The following is a 24,057-nucleotide window of genomic DNA, read 5'->3' on the forward strand; positions in this document are numbered from 1 at the left end:
TATCAGATTTTTTGAAAAAGTTTGTGCTATATTTTTGAAAAGAGAATTTAATATGCTATCTTTTTGGATTAATATAGAGAGGGTGTTCCATTAAAAAAATTATGTTAGGACCAATAACTTTTTTGCCTGACCCGGTATACTTTTTTTGAAAACGGATCATGTAGGATCATTCTGAATATTTATTTTCTGTATCTCGTTTAATTAATAAAATATAGGGTCACACTGAAACTGACAATTTTTTATGTTCCCTCGTATCTCTTAAGTCAGCGAATATTTTCAAATTTTGACATTTTCAGTTTGACCCACATATATTAAACAATTTTTGAATTTTTTAAAGTCTTTTGTGCTATATTTTTGGAAAAAATAGAGTTTTTTTAAATTATTTTGTGCTATACTTTTAAAAAAGAATTTACCAATATAGAGAAGGTACTCCATTAAAAAAAATGTGATTAGGTTCGATGATGGCTGAATTATTTCAATCCTTTTTTATCTTTCTGAATCAATATTGAATTTATTAAATTTTTTGTTCTATATTTCTGAAGAGATAATATGCTATCTTTTTGGATAAATATATAGAGAGCGTTCCATTAAAAAAGATGAGGGTAGGTCCGATTACTTTTGTCCTGACCCCGTATACTAATTTGGAAAACGGTAGATCATTCAACAATAATTATAAAGCTAGTTTTGTAATAAACATTTTAAACAAGAAATGCAGAATGCAAATGCATATTATTATTTTGAAATTGGCATTTTCCCGAATATTTTCAAACTTTGATTTTACCATTTTAAGTTTGACCCAAAAAGAGCATGTGACGCTTATTTTTCATAGCACAAAAATTTTGAATTTTTCTCGATCAATACTGAGTTTTTTTTATTTTTTTGTGTTATATTTTTGAAAAAAGAATTTAACATGCTCTCTTTTTGGATTAGTATAGAGATGGTGTACTAAAAAAATGAGGTTAACGACAGATCATTCAACATCATTAAAGACACTTTTCTAATAAACACTTTAAACAAGAAAATATAGGAGCGCATTTTCCCCCCACAGAATCAGTAATAACAATACGATGGTATAAAAGGGTATCTGATAGATGTTACGTACTGTTAACACTTTCCTTATCTATCGAGAGTAACTGAGGTGCAAATGAACATTCTCAGTTTTCGAGAGGCCATCATAAAAAAGGTCTGCTTGGAATTTCACCTCATATCATAGTTTGTGAATTAGACAATTAATTTTTGATTGATTGATAACATAAAAATCTGGAGAAGGTTTTTGAAACTTAAATAAAGTAATACCTACTAGTTACCTTTACCAGTCGGCTTCCACAATGGGAATCACTTATCAATTTCGTTAGAAAAATGACAAACAGGAAGACTTTAACAACGGAAAGCGATCCTGGAGTTGCGTTTTGAAAAAAATATATTAATCTAAATGGGTTGTAACAGAGTTGAAGATAATCAAAGTTCGCATATAAAGTATACGTATATATCTCAACACAATCAAAGTACCTGACAGGTAGATCTATGACCCTCTCTAGAATAATTATCTAATTGATAACGAGATTCGTATTTATCAAATTCGATTAAAAAAAGTTATATAAATGGAGATATGAGGCTTGAACATCACGAGATTGTAGTTAAGGTTATAATTATTGCATTTAATATATGTATTCTTGAAAAATGAAAAACACGGTATGGAATATTTTATTGTTGATTACGGGTGTATGGTGTTATAAAGAGTACAAGCATGAGAGGCAGATGGAACGGCTTCCAACACACATCATTCCCATTCGTTACACTATAACCTTAGAACCGGATATAGGCACACGAAAATTTGTCGGGCAGGTTCAAATTGAAGTTGAGGCAAAAAAACGAACCAACGTCATAACTTTGCACTCAAACAAGTTAGATGGATTTAATGAAACTAATGTAATCGTATCCGCCACCAATGGAGGGTCAATTGGGACCAAGGAAGTTGCCCTAGATGCTGGTCGGCAATTTTTAGTAATCAATCTTAAAAAGTCGCTAAGTGAAGGAGCGAGGTACTTAATAAACTTCGCAAGCTTTACTGGTCAAATATCGGCGACGGATAAGACAGGATTTTATTTGGCAACGTACCATGACAACGCTAATAGAATACAGTGAGTACGATTTGTGGATTTACGATTTAACTTACTCGATTTTAGCGAATTTGCGACAACGCAATTCCAAACCATTGGAGCTCGAAGAGCTTTTCCGTGTTTCGATGAGCCGCACTTTAAGGCCAACTTTACTATTCACTTAATTAGGCCCAAGGAGTATATGTCGTTGTCCAATGAGGAACTAGTTTCCTCCAGGTAAGTGCAAAAAAGCGGTTCAGAATTTTAGTATATACGTCACTTTAGGAAGTACCTTCAAACCGAAAAGTACATAGACTCTTACCGCGAAACGAGAAGAATGTCGAGCTATCTGGTTGCATTTGTCGTAAGCAAATATATTTCCACGGAAACGCGTCAGGGGCAACGCGTGTTTGCTGACGAAGACTCGATCAGGAATGGTGATGGAGAATACGCGCTGAAATGGGGAATTACAGTTCTTAAAAAACTGGAAGAATTCACTGGGATTAGATACACGTTCAGTAAATTAGACCAAATTGCCATTCCAGATAAGGACTATGCGTTTGGGGCCATGGAAAATTGGGGCTTAGTAACTTACAAGTAAGATCATCTAGGATCTATGCTCTTTCCTTTCATACTGCTATAATTTCAGGAAAAGCTCGCTGGTGTACCCACAACAAGAACAAACTACAGCTGGACGCGTACGTACTGTTTCACTTATCGCGCATGAGTATGCCCATCAGTGGTTTGGTAATTTGGTTACTTGTTCTTGGTGGAGTTACACGTGGGTGAACGAAGGATTTGCGGAATATTTTGAATTTTTTCTTCCTACAATGGTATGTATTCATTAATCTATTGTCGGGAATTGAACAAATTTCTGTGAAGAGTACTTTTCTCCACTATATGACTGCCATTGATACAATATTGGTCTTCTACTAATAAATTCAAAATACTCGTGTGTTCAAAGAAAAACATTAGAATTGACGTTTTTCGAACTAAATTGGGTGCACTGGCACTCTCTTGGTTTTACATATAATGCTGGCCAGGAGAGAATGCCGGTGACCTGATTCTGGTCTGCAATCGTATGTTTTTCATATTAAACCTTACGATCTGTAGACCAACATCAAGGCCTCTGTGACCGGAATTCTCTCCTGGTGAGCCTAATATTAAAAAAATCATTTTTCGAGTAGGTATCACATCTATTTTCTTAGAACTAATCAAAATAAGAGTGAAAGAAAAGTGAACGGTTCGAATCAGACGTACAACCGTTACTCATTTGGCGCTGTAGGCGGTTAACGAAACTCGTTCGTAAAGTAAATCTACACTACTAATAAAGTTCGAATTGGGCAGTAATGCAAAATAATATCTTTAATTTACCATTGATTAATTAAATTAAACATAATCATTTGCATGTGGTCCTTTATAATTCACGAAACTTGCCTGTCGTCTAACTTATTCAATTTTACTTGTTTCTCTTGTATTTTACTTATTTTAATTTCATTTCATATGGAAAAATGTGTGCCGGTTTAGGGGTAGTTGTAAAAGTGTACCTTAGCTGTCAGTAAGACCGGAATTGAGTCTTACATTTATTTCTGTAAACCGCAGGCCATTTCAACCCTTAAAATCACTTCGAGTTTCCGTAGCCAATCAGTTCTGAGTACTGTCACTTATCCGTGCGCGCGTAGTAGATCGAAAATTAAGAACTCAGTCGACGAAAAAGAAGTGGATAATGCCCTTCTACGTCCGACTACACAATTACCACAAAAGATGGCGAGAAACCTAACACTGTTCCAGGCATCCAGTTGTTTTGCTATCACGATAATTGAATAATCCGTAATATTCGGTTGTATTGTCCATCAAACTGCCTTTGCTTATACACGGTGTTCATTTGAAAACTTCCCACCACGAATTTATCAAAAACCGCTGATTAAAGGAAAAAACGCCGAAGTCATAAGATTTGTCAAGGAAGACAACTTCCCTCTGTCCCTCAGGGTCATTCCCTTAAAATTTTTAAAAGACAAGTGGTGTCGAGCAATAGCTTGTTTGAGAGGTCTTTCGAAGTTCTTTATTTTGACGTTTGATTCTTTAAAATCGGTCGATTCGTTTTCGAGAAAATTAGAAAAATCTGTATTTAATTTATTTAATCGACCTATCTTAATTTGTTCAGATACAAAAACAAAAACAAATGAAAAACAATTTTTATTTCAATAGTGTGTCAAAATGTTGGCCAAACAAAGATATAGGCGATGTTCAAATTCGTGACGGACATTTTCAAAAACATGTTGTTCATCCAAACTTTGAGGATAATATAAATTAAATTAACTGACAGCAAATTAAATTCTTTCTTTCCAATAGCAACAAATAAGTGATATTTTCGTTTGTTTTGTTTTCTATCTGAACAAATTAAGATAGGTCGATTAAATAAATTAAATAAAGATTTTTCTAATTTTCGAATCGACCGATTTTAAAAAATCAAACGTCAAATAAAGAACTTCGAATAACCTTTTAAACAAGCTATTGCTCGATAGGTACCACTTGTCATTTAATTGTTAAGGGAATGGCCCTGTGGGGCTATAGACTAGAAACCAATTTGGAAAGAAAATTCAAAGGGCTGTAACTTTTGATCTAGTAGCCCAATCTTGGAACTGTTTGAAATTATGGATTCTACAGGCCACATTCTATAAGAAAATTTTTTTCCGGGTCGATCTGAGACAATTTTTTTTTCGGGCCTCAAAAAAAGGCAGTGTATAACCTTCCTTTTTTACCAAAAATCGACTACACCAAAATTTCTCGGGAAAACCCTTTTTCTTATTAATTTTGGTGCGTAGAATCCAAAACAATTCGTACTTTTTCGATCAGACTTCTCAATCAAAAGTTATAGAGTAGAACCAATTTCGAAAGAAAATTCAAAGGGCTGTAACTTTTGAACTAGTAGCCCAATCTTGGAACTGTTTGAAATTATGGATTCTACAGGCCACATTCTATAAGAAAATGGTTTTTCCCGGTCGATCTGAGACCATTTTTTTTTCGGGGCAAAAAAAGGCAGTGTATAACCTTCCATTTTTACCAAAAATCGACTGCACCAATATTTCTCGGGAAAACACTTTTTCTTATTAATTTTGGTGCGTAGAATTCAAAACAATTCGTACTTTTTCGATTAGACTTCTCAATCAAAAGTAGAGGGTGAAAATTTGTTTTGATGAGACCTTTCATTAGACTATCATGAAAAATAGTACGTGGGTCTACCACACCACTACCCCCCTCCTCCCACCTCTAATCTTTTACACTAGAAGCAGAGGTATAGACTACCTATTGCAAGAACATTCCAGAACTCTAGAACAATTCTCCTAAAAGTAGTTTACAACCGTAGACGTTGACCCCGACGGACGGATGGAGGGACAAAACGCAAACAATTGCACTATTATTTTCTTAAAAAATGCGCTAAAAACTTATTATTGGGACGCATAAATCGCGCGAAACAAAAAACCTCCCAGGAATTCATAACAATGTTTGAATAGTTGTGAAAAAATACTTGATAAATACGCGAGGAATCCTTGAGGAATTTTGAAAAATATTTTTCAAAGAAGCCGAAAATTTTTCATGAGTGAAAATATATTATGGAAGTTTTTTGAGGATCTTTAAAAACTCTCAGAGTGAGTCAATGTCAAAAACCTGCTGGAATACATCTAAACGCGGTTTGTAATTATCCTTGAAAATTTTATGGTTGAGTAATCCTGAGAACTTCAGAGCCTTCCATGGAATTGTATGGATTCCAAAAGAAATTCTGAAAAAAACTTTTGGATTTTCTGAAGAATATTTTAAAAATCTATAAAAATTTCATTTGTAAACGTGCTTTAATAATTTAATTAATAAATATACTCCTCAATCACTTAACACTTCTGACATCGATTTTCAATTCAACCTGAATCCTAAGGTTTCGGTCTTTTCAGGCTTCCGCCTTCAGTGACGTACTAACCATGCTTTCCATCAGTAGTCCACTCTTCGTTTCCTTTTATACTCCTCCTTCTTCGTGACATCTGTTTGACTTCCTTTGCCTTCTTGGGGAATATTGCTCCGAATATAACTCACAGAGGTCATAGCTTTAAATACATCTGTGGCTCTAGGAGCTATAAAAAAGTGAAATTGAGCATTTATTCCTTTCAGCTAAATTGGAACATGGAAGGTCTGTTTGTAATGGATTCGGTTCATGCAGCTTTAGCGAAAGATAGCGCGAAAGACACAGTGCCGATGAACACTGAAACGGCCCCTTCAATAATCAATTATCAAAAATGTAAGGGCATTAAGTAGTAGACAAATTTACAGTTCTGCTTTACAGCCTCGTCCGTTATAAGAATGCTGAACCATGTTGTCACAGAGGACGTCTTCGTAAGTGCACTGAAGAGTTACTTAGAAGAACAGTGAGTGGTAAATGTCTCAATACGACCCGTTACATTGTAAACCGATTTTAGCGCGTACACTCCAGTTACACCAACAGATTTATATATGTCATTCCAAAAGACCTTAGAAGAGAAAAAATTGACAAACTTAACCCATGGCGTTACGATAGTAAAAATGATGGAGACTTGGGACTCCCAGCCGGGATATCCCGTACTGAGCGTTTTCAGGAATTACAACACCGGGGTGATAAGTCTATCTCAAGTAAGTCATCGTTTAATTAAACCCTTGTAAATTCACTGATTTTTTTAGAAACGGTTCTTCACTGAAGACTCCACCGGTACTGATCAATCCGTCTGGCATATACCCATAAACTTTGTTACGGAAGTGAATCTAAATAGTGACAGCTATACAAGCACCGTTGCTACGAGCTGGTTCCATGAGAAAACGGGAGAACTACACGGTATGCCGACGAAAGGGTGGATACTGTTTAACAAGCAGCAAACTGGTAATGACTCCAGTGTATTTGATAGAGCGTTTGCTAGACTTGGCCATTTTAGGTTATTATAGGATCATGTACGACGAAGAGAATTGGAGGCGCCTAACTGAGGAGTTGATTAACAAAGACCATACTAAAATTCACACGTACAATAAGGCCCAACTGATCGACGACTCCTTCACTTTCGCTAGCGTTGGCCAAATGAAGTACAACGCGACACTTGAACTAACCACTTTTTTGAAGGGTGAAAAAGAGTACGTGCCCATTGCCACATTTTTGAAACACGCGGGAATTATGGGAGACAGATTGGCGAATTCGACTGACCGGGAGAATTTTAAGGTGAGGCTTTCGACTGGGTTAGGCGAGGTTAAATCCGAAATCGTTTTAGATTTATTTGAACAACATTTTGAATGGAACTGCACTTCAAGTGCTCGGTATGACTGAAAAGGGCAATGAGGCGATTACTGCCGAATATTTGAGGGTAATGCTGATGGAGTGGTTATGCAAGTTTGGCAACAAGCATTGTAATAGCCATGTGACGGAGATGTTCAATGGTGCCTCTCAGATTCCTCCAAACTTACAGAGTGTGGTATATTGTGGTGCGGTACGTGCCGGTACTCCGGCCGAATGGATCAAACTGTATAAATTGTATCATTCAACCAAACACGCACTGCGGAAATCCAGAGTATTAATCGGCCTCAGTTGCACGGAAGACAAAGACTCGTTGGACAAGTAAGATTTTGACATTTCCTCTAAATGAAACTAATCCCTGGTTGGGTAGGTTCTTTAATATGGCGTTGACTGATGAAACAACTGACACGGCTGTTGCGTTTAAAGCAGTTGCTAATGCGGGAGATTTCGGAATAAAATCTTTATTCAATTACATCGTTGCCAATTTTCCTAAGATAAAAACACTGTACGTATGACTATAGAGGGTGCCTATTTTTCGTATTTCAGTATGGGGATCTTGTGGCAAATTTTAAAATATCAAACCGAAAGTTCCTTTGGGAATTGAACTAACCGTTTCAGTTAGGCAGACTGGCAAATTATACTTGATTAAATTGTACGAGTTAGTATAACCGCACTAAAAGGCATAGCGAGGATAGAAAGAGCCCGAAGATAATTCTGAAATCCCCCCCCCCCTCCCCAAATGCACAAATAATTTCAATTTACATAATTATTTCTAATTTTGGAAGGCGCAAAATGTTGAAGAAAAACGATATTTGTGAAAGCTACTGCATTGCTAAAAAAAATTAGTATTCGATGAATGTTATGAAACTCCCCCCCCATTCCTCGCTACGCCTCTCTAGTGATTCAGTTTTCACGTGCTACGGAAACAAAAAAAAAGGTAACCGAGATCCCCATGGTGAGACGTAAAGCAGGCACCAATTTCAATTATTTAAAATTATTTTACTTTTTAGTTCTTCCTTGCCGACCATTTTGAACAATATTGCCACTAAATTACATAGCGTTGAGCACGTAGATGCGGTAAGTGCAATTTTGTTTACTAGATCAAATCAATAAGTTTTAAAAATTATCTAAATATAATTACAATTAAATTTCCCAAAATAGTCACCTATCAAATGTACAGGGTGGTTCAAATTCGTGACTCCCCAATGAAATCTCCGTAACAGTGGGAGATACGGTGTAGGTTAAGTGGTAGCAAACTTGCTTCTATTTGTGACTAAACAAACCCTTTTGAAATTTTTGAAAAATCTGAGAATAACTGAAATATCACCGAAAAGCTGAAAATGTCAAATTTCGTTTTCATTTTCCTACCCGTTGGCACTTTCTATGGGCACCTTTTTTCGTAGAACCTGAACCTGTTATGAAAATAGCACGCTAGATTTAGAAACTACAAGCTACTACTTTATTATTTCTTATGAGCGCCATATTGAATTTTTACGGAATGAGATAGAGGACAAAAAAAGAAAATTAATGACGTGTCACACTCCATACTTTTACATAAATTTACAAAAAGAATTTCAAAACCAACAGTGGCGATGCATTCAAATGAATTTATTTTTTTGTTCTCTATCTCATTCCGTAAAAATCCAATATGGTTCTCATAAAAAATAAGAAAGTGTAGCCTGTAGCTTCTACATATCTAGCGTGCTATAGAAATTCTGATAACAGATTCAGATGCTCCGAAAAAAGTGCCCAGCGAAATTTGATGTTTTCAGTTTTTCGGTCATATCTCAGTTAAGTACTTGCGTAGGTTTCTTAAAAATTGTCAAATGCGTTTTTTGGTCACAAAAATGGGCAACTTTCCCCCCATTTAACCTAAACTGTATCTCTCACCGTTACGGAGATCGCAATGGTAAGCTACGAGCCCTGCACATCCGGTGGCGCTCTTGAAAATGGCGCGTTTGAATGCATGGTTCAAAAGAAACCAGAAAATTCCAAATACTTCCGAAAATATGCCAGAAAAACAGAAATTTGCCGATTTGATTTTTATTTTTTCCCGATGTTATTTGAACAGATACAAAAAAATTAAAAACACTTTCTCATTGTCACTGTGGGAGCTCTACAAGATACTATTGAGAGATTTGTAACCCTTTTTCTTTTCATATGGCCCGTAAAAAAAGTACATACTGTATTTCCTTTATTTTGCCTTTATTTTTGAGTGGACTGGATACATTTACAAATATCCAGGCCCGAACCCGGATTCGAACCAGGGACCCTTGGCACCACAGTTTAGCTTTAACTGAACTGCACCACAGGGCTATTGAGTAGCATTTTTTATTATGAATCCAACGATATATGTCACATACAAAAAAAGGAAAAATTGGAAACCGTTGGTTTCAACAGGATGGTGTACCACCATAGACCCTTATCAAGAATGCTCAGAAGATTCATATTTTAGAGTTTCTTGAGACACTATTCTTTGCAGGTGTTCATATTTAGACATCTCCTCAGAGTTTTTCGAACCTATGTAAAAATATAGTATTTTTTATCTTTTGATTAGTCTTTATACAGGGCGCCCATTATGTATGGAGCATAGTATATCTCGGTAAATATCGAATGTATACCAAATTTTTCTATATGACAGTTGTTTAACATTTTATTTTTTATATATTTAAGTTTTTTTGAAAAATTTTCTTCTATTAGGGTGCTAAAATGTTACATCATCGAAAAGAGACAAAAATGAGTCTAATGAAAAGGTGCACTGCCATTGAAAAAATTCAAAGGATTTAGGGAGAATTAATAAATCAACACCTTCCCCATGCGTCTAAATTTAGACACATGGGGAAGGTTTTGAGTTATTAATTCTCCCTAATGTCTTCGATGTCCACCCCATTTTGAGTTCCAGAAAACATGGATACCCTCAATTAATTTAAAAAATTCAATTGTTTTTCGTTACTCATTTGTTTTCTGGAATAAAAACAACTGAATGCTGCCTTATCGATATTTATTAGAGCAAAAATGTATTAAGGTTTTTTGTAAAAAAAAATTTTTTACGTCAATCAACCGTATTAGTTTTCAATTTTTTGCATAAAAAAGACGGAAAATTGGAAAAATAAAACCCCCATCTTTTTCAATAATCTGTGATGCCATGGAATGTTATAATACAAAAACTACGCCAATATCCGTCATGCCATGGAATGTCTGCTATAAAACAAATCACATTCTATCAAAAAGTATTATATGTAGAACAGTGAATTCAACATAAAGAAAGACCAAATTACTAAAAACGGTTTCCTAATATAACAATTTACAATAAATGTTCGAATAAGTCACCATTAACTGCAAGACAGTAACCAAGTCGATCATAAAATCAATTTCGAACTGCTGCTAATTGATAACTGGATATCTTTTTGTTTTAGAAAATTCCATGGCATCGCAGATTATTGAAAAAGATGCCGGTTTTAAATTTCCAATTTTCCATCTTTATTATGCAAAAAATTGAAAACTAATACAGTTGATTGGCGTAAAAAAATTTTTTCTACAAAAAACCTTAATAAATTTTTGCTCTAAAATAATTTGGGGAGCCAATAATCGCCTGTTATGAATTTTACATTGAAATCCCTATGATGCGTTACGCAAGTCACCACCCTGTATACTATATTCCATAATATAATAATGCGGGCACTCTGTATATATTCTTCAGAAATTGATTGAAAGTTACCTAAAGACTCTTCAGAAATACTTTATAAGGTCCGAACAGGTTCATCACAAAGTCTTTATAGAGATCCTCTCCAGAGCTTTCAAAAATATATTAAATCAATCCTGCAATATTTTCAAAACTTTTCTGAGATTTGGGTTATTTCCTAATGCAATAACGGAAGAATATCTCAATAATCTGTAAACATTTTCTGAAGAATATTTTTGCAGAATACCTAAATATAAATCACCAAAAAGCCCGTAAAAATCTAGTTTTTGAAAAACCTCCAAGGAATTCATAACAATGTTTGAATAGTGTGAAAAAACACACTTGATCAATAAGTGAAGAATCCTTGAGGAATTTTTTGAAAAATATTTTTAAAAATACCAAGAATTTTTCATGAGTGAAAATATATTTGGAAAATTTTTGAGGATCTTTAAAGACTCTCAGAGTGAGTAATGTCAAAAACCTGCGAGAATCCATCCAAACGAGCTTTGTAATTAATAATCAGTGAAAACTTTGTGGTTGAGTAATGCTGAAGAACTTCAGAGCCTTCCGTGGAATTCTAACGTTTCCATTTCTTTCCATTTAAACAAATCAGTTGCAGTTGAATGTATTTGTTTGCAGTTTACGAACCTCGCTAAGGAAAATCCAAAACAAGCAGACGCCATTAACTCTGCCAAAAAAATCATCCAAGCAAATGTAGATTGGAATACGAAGTATGGAGACATCGTTCAAGAATGGCTTAAATCCTACGTCGATAAAGTGAATAACACGGAGAATGGTGCAGTTAAGCTTGGTTCCAGTCTTAAGCTTCTTCTAGGAACGCTAATTGTGTATGCCGTCACTAATATCATACATTAAACAATTTTATCTAGTGTATTTAAGATCTCTACACCTAATTAAGACTTTTTTGTGATAAGATATGCTAAAAACATCTCACACGTTAATTGAATAATAAATTAGTTTTAAAATAGATTCGTGCCAGTGAATTTTAAAAATGTTTTCTACTGCCGTTCTGGCGCTAGCACTGTTAAGAGAAGTGCATGGCCAACAAGACATTGTAAAACCAATCCATTACAATGTCACTTTGGATCCGGATTTCTCCATGGGTCTTTTCAGCGGTAGTGTGACCATAGATTTCTTGGTACAGGCCAACACGACAAACATCACCGTGCACGCCGATTCTATACAGATTGTCACGGAGAAAGTGGGAATCGTTAATTCGTCCGGGCACAATTTGAAAATTCCGTCAATTGATAGGGATGAGAAAAATGGCGTCTACGTGATACAAACAGAAGATACCCTAACCGTAGGAAATCTTTTCAATTTGACTATAAAAGATTACACTGGAAACTTGCGTCATCAAGATAAAATGGGATTTTGCTTGAATAGCTATATTGACCGTAACGGAAAAGAAAGGTACACACTTAAATTTCTTCTTCTTTCCACGTAATTTTTATTGATCTTTGATCTATCTGGGGTGGGGGAAGCTTTAGATATAACTGATCCCATTATAAACACAAAAAATTCTGGTTTTCAAAATAACTGAAAGAGTTAGCTGGTCCAGTAACATAAACGTATATTTAATATACAGTATGGTGCAAATGAAAGGACGAAATTAATCATTTATATTATTTGGGGGCCATACGCCATAAATTTTTTTCGAATATCCGAGTAAACCCTATTGTTTTGGGGTTTTTTTGGTTGGCGCAATGAGAAAACTTTTTCATGTAAAAACCATTTTTTTTTTCAAATTTTATCAATCGGACCAAAACCGTTTCAGCTTTGCAAGTCCTTTAGGTATTAATATTAAAGACGCTGCAAATGTTTGTTCACCAATTTTACTCCAAGAGCGAAATATTCAAACAATATAAAATCAACTCTGACCATCGTGTCGTTCTCAAAGATAATTAAATAATGCAGAACTTTTACTTCTTTCTGGAAAAATTCCTAGTGCAGCGAATTGTCTAGAGCGATATCAAGGCGGCATGGCATCAGCAATAAAAAACGATTCTTTCTGTGGCATATGATATGCCTTCTAGACTTTTTGTGAAAATTTATTATTTGCTATATAAACAATTAAATTTTCTTGACTTTTTAGTCTCAATATCGATGCCGAAGTGATAAATAGTGAAATTCGCGCTCGTGTTTTATTTTATTTTGACTTCATTTTTCCATTTGCGTATTGAGTACAAAGGTGTCCATAATATAAATGTAAATGTGTTATATAATTACGTGTGAATACAAGTAAGTGGTAAATAATAATTAACTGTTATAAATCAGTCGTTATTAGTGTTAGCAAAGATATAGTATTATCTTTGGTCTTAGTAAATAAATCAGGTAATCAAATTTACGATACTCTATATAAAACCTTACACGCTCTAAGTGAAATTCTGATATTTTTTAAGGAAACCTTTCTGTTAAGGTGAGGCAGTAGATTTGAAAAGCCCGAAAGAAATTATAGAAGAGCCGGATTGTGGAGTACAAAATTATTGGTTTTCTGAAAATTCTCGTTTTTTTCTGTAGAATAAAAATGGAGTAAGATATGGTCGTTTAAATGTTCATAAATGGTAACTTGTTCAAGCCCTTTCAAAAGGATTTTTTTCTGATTCTAAGCTTAAAGAGCGGTAGTACTAGCGGTATAACGGCAATTCTGCATTTTGTGATACCATAGAGGTCCTCTATGGTGATACCAAGGTGCCACTTGGTACAGCTGTTCCTTAGAACCCGTGTGGGTAGATTTTAGAAGGGGTTGGGGAGATTTACCTTAAAATTTTTGAAAAAACTAAATATAGCCTAGAGAGGAAACCTGGGTGTCAAATTCGCAATTGTTATGCATGTTTATCGAAATAATTAAACTGCTGCTCCAACGGTGGACTAAACGTACGGTGCGTGCGTAAAAACCCCCCCCCCCCCCTCTTGACACTTGGGCTAAAATCAAGTAACGATTAATGTGTGTACGTCGTTCGTCTAGTCATGTCCTAAATTCTATCATTTTAAAAAATAAAAATAAAACAAAATAAGATAAAATAGTAATAATAATAATAAAAAAATATTATTATTATTATTTTATTATTATTTATGTATGTATTAAGATGGTTGCTACGTAGAGAAATATTTTTTTTTATTTATACGTTTCCTCCCTAATTCAAGAAGAACGCCCAGGTACTTTAACAAAAAGAGACTACGAATACTGAGAAGATTCCAAAATGCTAATAATCCTGAAGATTTTAGAAAGATCCTCAGAAGATATTACAAAGACATCGAGAAGTCTTCCATGATCACAAGGAGAATCTTAAAAGATTATGAGATTATAAAATTCTAAGACGACCCCAAGATTCTGGGAGGATTTTCAAATTCCAAGGCCACTTAAGCAGATTGTGATTTTTTTGTGAACTTCGACCGTTTCAACAGGGGGTTTACAAACACCACCTCTCTTTATTTAGTCGCATTCTCTGTATTATTTTTAAACCGTCAAGTTACCAACTTTAGGCAAAGTTACTGCAGTGACATACTCCTATAGTTATGCAACACACTTACAGCGCAATTGGAAGCTTGAAGATATTATACAGGGTGTTTCATTATTGAATGTCAACATTTAAGGGGGCGATTTTTGGGTTCATTTTAAAAAGAAAACATGTCCTAAACGTCTTAACTTTTGAAATACAGGGTGGTAAAGTTTTCAAAAATAAATCATTTATTATTAATACCACTTTAGATATTTTAATGAAATTTGCCATGTACCACATTTTTTTAATTTCCACCAGTGGCGTTCGTACATGCCCATTTTGGCAGACATTGATGGTACGCCACTGATTTCTCTGAAAATAAAAATTATTCTTGAAATCCCCAATCATTTCCAAGCAAATTTGATCCCTTTGTTTTTTTTAATCCGATGCACGGTAAAAATAAAAACCGTTTCTCTGCATGATCATGGCAATTTCATGCAGCGAAAAAGATTGTCTTTTTAAAATCGTACGTCGAATTGAAAAAATCAAGCGCTCAAATCTGCTTATGCTTCTTACTTCCAATTTTGAAACTTTTCCAATAAAACATTAAGAAAACTACTTAAGTAAAAACGAATTATTACTTATCATTGTAGTAGGCTGCGCCTGAAAAGTTATTTATTCTGTTGATGCGTTTTTATTTTTTAAGCGAAAACCATGCATCGGATTGAAAAAACAAAGAGATCAAATTTGCTTAGCAATGATTGGGGATTTCAAGAATAATTTTTATTTTCAGAGAAATCAGTGGCGTACCATCAATGCCTGCCAAAATGGGCATGCGACATTCCGTACGAACGCCACTGGTGGAAATTAAAAAAATGTGTTACGTGAAATGCCTCTGGTTACATAGTACATACATGCCAAATTTCATTGAAATATCTAAGGTGGTATTAATAATAAATTATTTATTTTTGAAAACTTTACCACCCTGTATGTTAAATGTTAAGACGTTGAGGGCATAGGTTCATATGAAGTTTTCTTTTTAAAATGGACCCAAAAATCGCCCCCTTAAATATTGACATTCAATTATGAAACACCCTGTTATGTAACCATCAACTACTCTATAAGTAGTAAAAATTATTATTCAACCACCACGTTTAATTAATTTCGTTTACGTAATTTCTCCCCTTGCGCAACTTTGCCATTTTTTAGGCAAAAAAAAAAGAAAATTGTTAATGGACCTTAAAATGGTCTATAACAAATACAAAAAAAAATAAATACGTGAGCAGGGGAAGGGTGAAAACGACTGAAAATCGTATGATGGTAATCTCCGGAAAAAGTTGAGATCAGAGAAAGTATTCATTAGAAAAATTTTAGATCGTGAAAAACTCTACAACTTTCTTTCCAGTAACTTCCTCACATAACCACAAAGTAACAGAAAAATCGCGGAAAACCGTGTTTTTTGTTATTTATTTCCGCAAAGATGATTAGATTAGAACTGAATCTTCATCATTCTCAAATTGTCCCTGTTCTTCAAGCTCCCCTGCGTCATCACTGAATTCCACAGGTAATTGATGTTCAGCATCCAAAGAAAAACCAGGCTACTCCATTTCAGAGAAAGCGTCTTCAGATTCATTTTTCCGAAGGATATACTTGCAGAATTTTAAATTTCCCACTACTAATAGTTTCACATGAATAACGAGATGGCGCTGAAGAGCTGGTAAGCATCTCTAGGAGTACAAATCTATAATACGTATACCTAAAGTGTATGCGAGCGTGGGCCTTCTTAGAATGGCACTAACACACTCCTGTCTGGGTTCTAACGATTTCGAACTCTGGAAAGGGGAAGGGGGGTTTAATTCTATTGTAAATATACGGTAATTCCGCTTTCAAACATTCCACAAAATTATTTCATATGTTTCTAATAAATACTATCAAGGAACAAAGTCTCTTGAAACAATGAAATGTAGTTTCTTTTATATTTTTTCCCGTAGAATCGAATGCTGATATCCATTTTTGACAAATTTCTAAAATTAAACAAATTATAAACATTTACTAGAAAATTCCATGTTACTGAAGTGTTTTTTGGAGTTTTTTCGTTTTTGGAGCTTTTTCCCCAATATGGACTATACTTTTTTTATTCTGTCAAAAAGTATAAATAAAAACAAAGAAAATGACACTAAATGGAACTCCCTACGATAATTCTTTAAAGGACAGTTTCATTTGAAAAAAAAGATTTTTGCCGAATATTTCGGAAACCTCTTAATTTTTTATATTGAAAAACTTTGTAGTTCTTTAAATGAAAAAAGTATATTTCAACCAAGTGCCATTAAAAGAAAATCATTTTTGTGGAAATGAACAATAAAAAAAACAAAAAAGACAGTTTTCCACGATTTTTTCGGATATTTGAAGTTATGTGAGAAAGTGACTAAAAAGACTTTTGTCTCTGATCGTAACTTCGGCCTGAAATTGCCGTCATCTGATTTTACCCCTTTTCACCCTCTCCAAAAACTTAGTCCCACTCCCCTGCTCACGTGTTTATTTTTTTTATTGGTTATGGATCCACCTGGCAAAGTTCCATTAACAATTTTCTATTGTAAAAAGTTCAACCTAAGTCATTCTTTTTAGAAAAATGGCAATAGCTCGATTCAAACCGCAAGGGGCTAGAAGGGCGTTCCCATGTTTTGACGAACCACACCAAAAGGCGAAGTTTTGCATCAACATCATCCGACCCAGTACTCACCAGGCAATTTCAAATCAACCCCTACAGAATACCAGGTAAGACATCCGCTTAATTAGTCATAATCTACGCTTAAATGCCCCAGATATTTGGGCGGAGGTCGATTTCTTGACGAATTCCAGGAATCTTTAAATATGTCGACCTACTCAGTCGCGTTTGTAATTACCGACTATAAATCGTCGATGAGTCATGGGCGACATAGAATTTTTGCCGATCTTAATATGGCTAATGAGAACGTGAACTTGCGTTTGGAAGAAGGGGCCGATCTTTTGTCTAAACTGGAAGACAACATTGGAGTGAAATACCCGCTTTCTAAAATAGATTCAATTGCTCTTCCAGATCATGAGGTGATACGAGGAGAAGTGAACGGTTGGGGCCTACTGAGTTGCAAGTAAATCTACTGTTAATTACCTTACGTTGTTATCCATTGTGCTACTTGTAGAAATTCAAGTCTGGCGTACAACCTGAGCGATCCTGAGCTCCAAACCAATGCGTTGGAAATGTCTCAGAGTTACGCCGAACAATGGTTTGGTAACCACATTTCCCCAGTGAGCTGGAACTACACCTGGTTAAATGAAGGTTTGGTTTACTACTACGGATATCTCGGAGCGTCTTTGGTAAACACCTTATTTTTCGATGAGCACGGTAAATGCTTAAGCGTTACAGATCGGTTGGGATGCCATGGATCGATACGTTTTGGATTGCACACAGCACGCCCTCGCACTTGACAGCTCTGGAGAGGTCACATTAAATTCCATAAGTAATGGTACAGGGTTACAAAATTACAAAGGTAATGTGAGGCGATCAGATAAATTAACTTGTCTGTCAATTTTTTTAGCTGGTGCCATCATGAGAATGCTTCAGCATTTCGTGACTATGGATGTATTTCAAAAAGCGGTTAGGCTTTTTTTGCAAACCAAGTAAGTTAAATGATGTTCCCTTGTCATTATATCGAAAAAATGGAAATTTTCGAGAAATTTAAAAAAATTGTCAAAAATTAAATCGGGTGCGTAAAATTCGCAACTCTATTTGTTGAGATATCGACTGGCTGTTTCTTTTGTTGGAGAGAGAAAGGACTAGAGCGTGTAGTGTAAAAATTTGGCCTGTCTGGTCACTTCAGGTTATAGAACAACCCTGCCAAAAATGTTGAGGTTACTTTTCTCAGGTACCGTGGGTCACAGGTATTTGATATTTTAAGACTACTCTCTCATCTCTAATTCTCAACAACTCATGTAACGGATACAGATTTACCTTTTCTCCTAATTCTGCTGGTTGATTACATTGGGGGTGGTTCTTATTGTATAATTATATTGATACGCCTCGGCTGCTCGCCGGTTAATAACCCTCTTTTGGCCTCAACGATAAGGCGTAAAGAATAAATAAGTCAATATCTACTCTTTGTTAACATTTCTTTCTTAAAATATCGCATTTACCGTAAGAGAACACATAGTAATAAATGGGGTTGAGGCGGAACGATCTTGTAGTAAATAGTTAAACCACATTAATTCGCAAGTGGTAGAAAATATTCAACCGCACAAATCGAAAATTTCAGTTGCTTATTTTGCACCTAGTTAAAAGTACACGGACCGACTATAGAATTCTACATTTCCCTGCCTCTGGTGGGGATGGGAAAAAATGACCAGCCGGAAGAAAAGGATTACCAAAAAACGAAGCCTAGCTAAGCTACAGGACCCAGTGACCCAATATACTACACCTGCAGCCCTGCAGTGATCGGGGAAACCCACCTCACAAACCACACGATGCTCTAACAAATTACCAACGATTCGGCCATTAGTCAACGCGAAAGAGACAGTTCTTAAGAAGGCACTTCAACAATACACGTCATATTATTATTATTATTATTATTATTAAATCGGCAAAGTGCCGAAGGGAAAGGAAACCACCCGCCTACCCTCTGAAGACTCCTGATGCCAATTCGATCTCGATAGACGAATTCAATTGCGATTATTTTATTGCAATGACTCATTGATTTGCCTAATTCCGAATATACATACCTACGTAAAGCAGTATTTATGATCCTATTCTATTTACATGTGAAATAAAAGCATTTCTAACAGCGATTATTCTTTAGCTTCCTCACGGTTAAAATAATAATATACCAACTTGGGTCTTGGGTCTTTTCAATGCTAGCATACATATTTAAGTCGCCAGGAAAAAATGCCGGTCACAGACCATCTGATACCGGTCTACAATCCTATGGTTTAATGTGAAAAACATACGATTGTAGACCGGGATCAGGTGTTCCGTGACCGGTATTCTTTCTTGGCGAGCATTATACAGTGTGATTGATTTTGGGCCTCCACGCATATATTTCATTTATTATTGGCAAAAATGCTCGACTTTCAATTTCTGGTAAAGCTACATATTCAAAAGAACAAGTAATATCAAAACAAAAGAGCATCAGAGAACAAAATAATTTGTTTAAATATAACGGTTACTTTTTTCTGAAATACTCTTAAGAGGAAATTAACACTAAAATGTGAGGTTAATATAAAAATTAAAAATAAAGGCAAAATAAAATTAAAAATAAAATAAAAAAATAAATTCAAATTTCAAAATATTTTTACTTTTTTCGTAAAAAATAATTCGTAACACCTTCATCCGAGACAACTACATATTTCCCATTAATACAAAAAAAATGTATAATAATACACTTATAAAATATAATTTTATTGTATTGTGGTTCTTATAAGTTATATTGTTCACTCAACTAATTTTGTGACAGACATGACAAATGAAACACTCTCTCTTGTTTTTGGTTAAATTTCCACAGCTACTGCGATTGGTTTTAAAAACATTACTGTAGCTTTTATTTCTAAGGTAATGATTACCCATTTGATATAATTGTAAAGAAAATTTCGAGCTCTTTAAGTATATTGCAGAAAAAAGTAACCGTCCTATTAAAAAAAATGATCATTTTGATGAAGTAATAAACTAAGGCGGCTACTATTTTGTTTTCTGATGCTCTTTTGTTTTTGTATCTCTTTTTTTTTTAATATGTAGCAGAATTTGAAAGTAGGGTATTTTTGTTCTGTACAGTTTACTCCCATCTCAAATAATAAAAGAAATCTATACGCTTGGACACGCAAAATCACTCACACTGTATACTATGTGATCAAAAATGAGTTGCTGTCGAGTCACCTTTGGAACTTTTGTGTACATGGGAAATCGTACTTAACTTGAACTTCCAAAGACGAGTCGATTGCAACCCATTTTTGATTGCTTGTTATTCGCTTTCGCTAAAGATGACATTCATACCTAAATTTAGGTTCCAGATTCTTATCAATTTAAGAATTCCTGCACAGGGTGAGTCAACGATTGTGCGGAGTGACTTAATGCCTTGAAGATAAGATTTCTCGATAGAGTGCTTTTGTATTATGATATGGTTGAACATTCTCCTCATTTTAAAAATATTTGGAATTATACAGGGTGCGCTCACAAAGTAGGGCGCCAAAATGGTACATTTTTTAAATAGAATGCATTTTTCAATTCTAAATATGCCATTTTGGCGCCCTACTTTGTGAGCGCACCCTGTATAATTCCAAATATTTTTAAAATGTGGAGAATATTCAACCATATCATAATACAAAAGCACTCTATCGAAAAATCTTATCTTCAAGGCATTAAGTTACTCCGCGCAATCGTTGACTCACCCGGTACAAATCCAATTGCTGAGAAATATTTTTTTACTATTTTGAGTCCGAAGAGCCCTAAGGAAGAACCTCTGGACGAATCTGTTGTGACCATTTTTTAATTCTACGCACCCGGTTCATAGTAGGTAGGTGGGATGTGATTTTCCTGCAATTCTGAAAAAATGTCACCTCATTAACGTATATTGGAAAAATGGAAATTTTCGAAAACTTTCCGAAACTGGCAAAAACTTGTTTCTTTACCAAGCGGGGTTTTTTGGGCCCTTAACGGCGAAAAAATGGACAATAATTCGACATGACCTCAAAAAAAACTCGCAATTCCCTTATTTGTTGAGATATCATCTAGCGATTTCTTTTGTTGGACAGAGAAAGGATTAGACTATATAGTATCAAAATTGGAGCCGCCTGGTACTTGCGGTACCGGAAGATCCCTAGGTTAGAATGTTTGTAGGGGGAGGGGGGGCGTATCCGTTAATTTGACTTTTTTGTGCATTTTACTAACGGGCGATCAAAAATGAGTTGCTGTCGAGTCGCCTTTGGAAGTTCAAGTTAAGTACGATTTGCCATGTAAACAAAAATTCCAAAGGCGACTCGACAGCAACTCATTTTTGATCGCATGGTATTTCAGCGCATTCGAAGCCGTAAGCCCACTTGATCTGTATAACGCTGTCCAACGGATTATCGACATAGAAAATTGTCACGATCTAATTGGTGATCACTCAGTCAACACCATAATGGCAAGTTGGGAAACGCAGGCAGGTTATCCTATTGTTAATGTGACCAGGAATTATTCAAGTAGCAGCTTAACCGTGACACAAGTAAATAGCGTCTCCAATCCACCTGATGTTTGGGTTAACTGACAGTTTGCAGGCTAGATTCTCATCAAATTTGAATGGATCATCAGTAGTCGATAATCTCTGGTACATTCCGTTAAGTTACACTGCGGAGACGTACAGTGATAAACAGTTTTGTACGACCAAGACCGATGTTTGGATGTCTCAAAGGAATATGACGATAGATGGTGTTCCCTCCAATGGCTGGATCGTGTTTAATAAACAACAGACTGGTAAGAGGCTACGATCGCATACCCTCCAGTGAATGCGCTTTTCAGGTTTGTACAGAGTAAATTATGACTCGGAAAACTGGAGGAGAATCACTGGGTGCTTGCGCGAACACAATATTAGTGAGATTGACACACTGAACAGAGCCCAATTAGTGGATGACGTCTTCAGTCTAGCTCAAGCGGGCCAATTAAGCTTCGACGTAGCTTTTAACTTAAGCACATATATTAGTAGAGAACACGCATTTGCACCAATTGCTTCATTTTTAAATAACGTAATGGCGCTGTACAACAAACTATCACCAGAAAATGGTCATGAGCAGCTTAGGGTAATTTGACTATTAACGTACACCTAACTCCCTCAGTTTTTTACCAGACGTACTTGGGAGATATGCTTAATGGAGAAGCAATCAGTTGTTTGTCAGATGAAGAAAATGTGAACGATACCTTATCAGAAAAATTAAATCGGGTACAGATTTTAAATGCCATGTGCATTATTGGAAATGAAAAGTGCGAGAGCTACGTCTTTAAAAAGTTCCAACTTTGGAATCGAAATCCTGAAAAGCACAGGATTCCTCCCAACGTGGAACCGGCTACTTTATGCGGGGGAATACGCTTTGGCAGTCAATCGGAGTGGGATTCGCTGTTCGCGAAATACAAAACGAGCACAGACGATAGGCGTAAAAAGCTATACTTAAACGCGCTTGGTTGCGCGAACAGCAATAGCACTGTTAAAGGGTACGTTTTTGGTAATCACACCTTTGTATGCTAAGGTATCGACTAGGTTTTTGCAAGAAATACTGAAGTTCCGAGATATTGACTCGAAGGACAAAGTTGACGCATTTAAATCGCTAGTCCAAAGCTCTTTGGACGTAACTTTCATTTTTGATTTCGTAACTGCAAATTTTGATAACGTTATAGACACGTTTCCAGATGCCCTTCCAGAAATTTTAAAAACTCTCGCGAAAAAGCTCTCGACAAATCAACATCTTGAACAGGTACGAACAAAACCTCCAAAACGCTTTACTAAATACTTCTTTAAGATGGAGAGATTAAAAAACAGATTTCCAAGGTGGACTAGTACCGCATTTGAGGAGCCGCTGCAAATTGTCAAGGGGAACGTAGAATTTAACGAGCGATTTGGTAAAAGTATCAAAAATTGGTTTTCTGGTTATCTTGCCAGTCGAAAGAGTGGAAGTTGTGTGAACGAATTTAGTGTGACGTTAAAGGTACTTTTGGTAGGCTGGGTTTTTGTAGGTATAAACAAGTATTGGATTTGAAAATTCGTGTCAGGATCACTTTTTTATGAATATAGTGCTTTTATTTTATTTTCGTAATATCAAGTATCACAATGTATGTAAGTTGAAGAGTACAAGGTCAGTTGTGTGTTATTAAAATTCATCCCTAAAATAAATAAACTTCTAACAGCTGATGATTTTTATTTGAAATCAGTTCCAACAGAAACAAAAAAGCGAATGCACGAAAGATCATGAACCTCTTGAGGGAAGTTTGAAGAAAAATAGCATCAATACCCTTACCATTTGTCTCCATAAATAGATTTTTAAATAGCAACCCTATGTATACGCTACGTCATTGGAATCCTAATGCTAACCCAAGCAAATCTTATAAGAGATAAAATTCGGTCGGGGATTATCTTATATTTCAACCCCGGTACGTTACCAACAGTTCGAAGATTGTTAACAGATAATGTTTTTTTACATGCTATTTATATCACAGATATTACGTCCGTAACCTAAGTCAATTACGTTAGTATGCAGGAAATGCTTATACGGTTTTTTTGCTGAATGAATCGCAATTCACTATCTATGACACCGAGATTCTTAGCAGATCTTTGAATTGATAATTCATGACCACCCAGGCTGATTCAAATGCGAGAGTCACCATGGGGATCTCGGAAATTGTAAAAGATAGGTAGGTAGTAGGGAATGCAATACCGGGATCGCGGGATCCCGAAACACCGGGATCCCGCAGCATTTTTGCGGGATTAATCCCGCACATAAATGGAGCGGGATCCCGCAGGA

General features: G+C 35.5%; 2 protein-coding genes across 2 annotated transcripts; both read left to right on the forward strand.

The window, feature by feature from the left end:
• The first annotated feature begins 1,680 nt into the window (after window positions 1–1,680).
• Window positions 1,681–11,959, forward strand: LOC116166437 (aminopeptidase N-like). The gene is made up of 12 exons (XM_031481388.1): window positions 1,681–2,141; window positions 2,187–2,336; window positions 2,385–2,696; window positions 2,749–2,932; window positions 6,261–6,387; window positions 6,433–6,514; window positions 6,566–6,755; window positions 6,804–6,999; window positions 7,052–7,329; window positions 7,379–7,722; window positions 8,412–8,478; window positions 11,723–11,959. Exons 1-12 carry the CDS (start codon window positions 1,681–1,683, stop codon window positions 11,957–11,959), a joined length of 2,628 nt encoding a protein of 875 aa, XP_031337248.1.
• A 123-nt stretch (window positions 11,960–12,082) lies between these two features.
• Window positions 12,083–23,443, forward strand: LOC116166438 (aminopeptidase N-like). The gene is made up of 12 exons (XM_031481389.1): window positions 12,083–12,517; window positions 17,173–17,322; window positions 17,370–17,675; window positions 17,727–17,901; window positions 17,951–18,074; window positions 18,123–18,204; window positions 21,584–21,773; window positions 21,826–22,021; window positions 22,067–22,344; window positions 22,392–22,753; window positions 22,800–23,013; window positions 23,059–23,443. The coding sequence occupies exons 1-12, from the start codon at window positions 12,096–12,098 to the stop codon at window positions 23,293–23,295; spliced, it is 2,736 nt and encodes a 911-aa protein (XP_031337249.1). The 5' UTR covers window positions 12,083–12,095; the 3' UTR covers window positions 23,296–23,443.
• Window positions 23,444–24,057: the final 614 nt, after the last annotated feature.

This window comes from Photinus pyralis, unplaced genomic scaffold (assembly GCF_008802855.1).
Source record: "Photinus pyralis isolate 1611_PpyrPB1 unplaced genomic scaffold, Ppyr1.3 Ppyr1.4_LG3b, whole genome shotgun sequence".
In the NCBI taxonomy this organism is placed as follows: Eukaryota; Metazoa; Arthropoda; class Insecta; order Coleoptera; family Lampyridae; genus Photinus; species Photinus pyralis.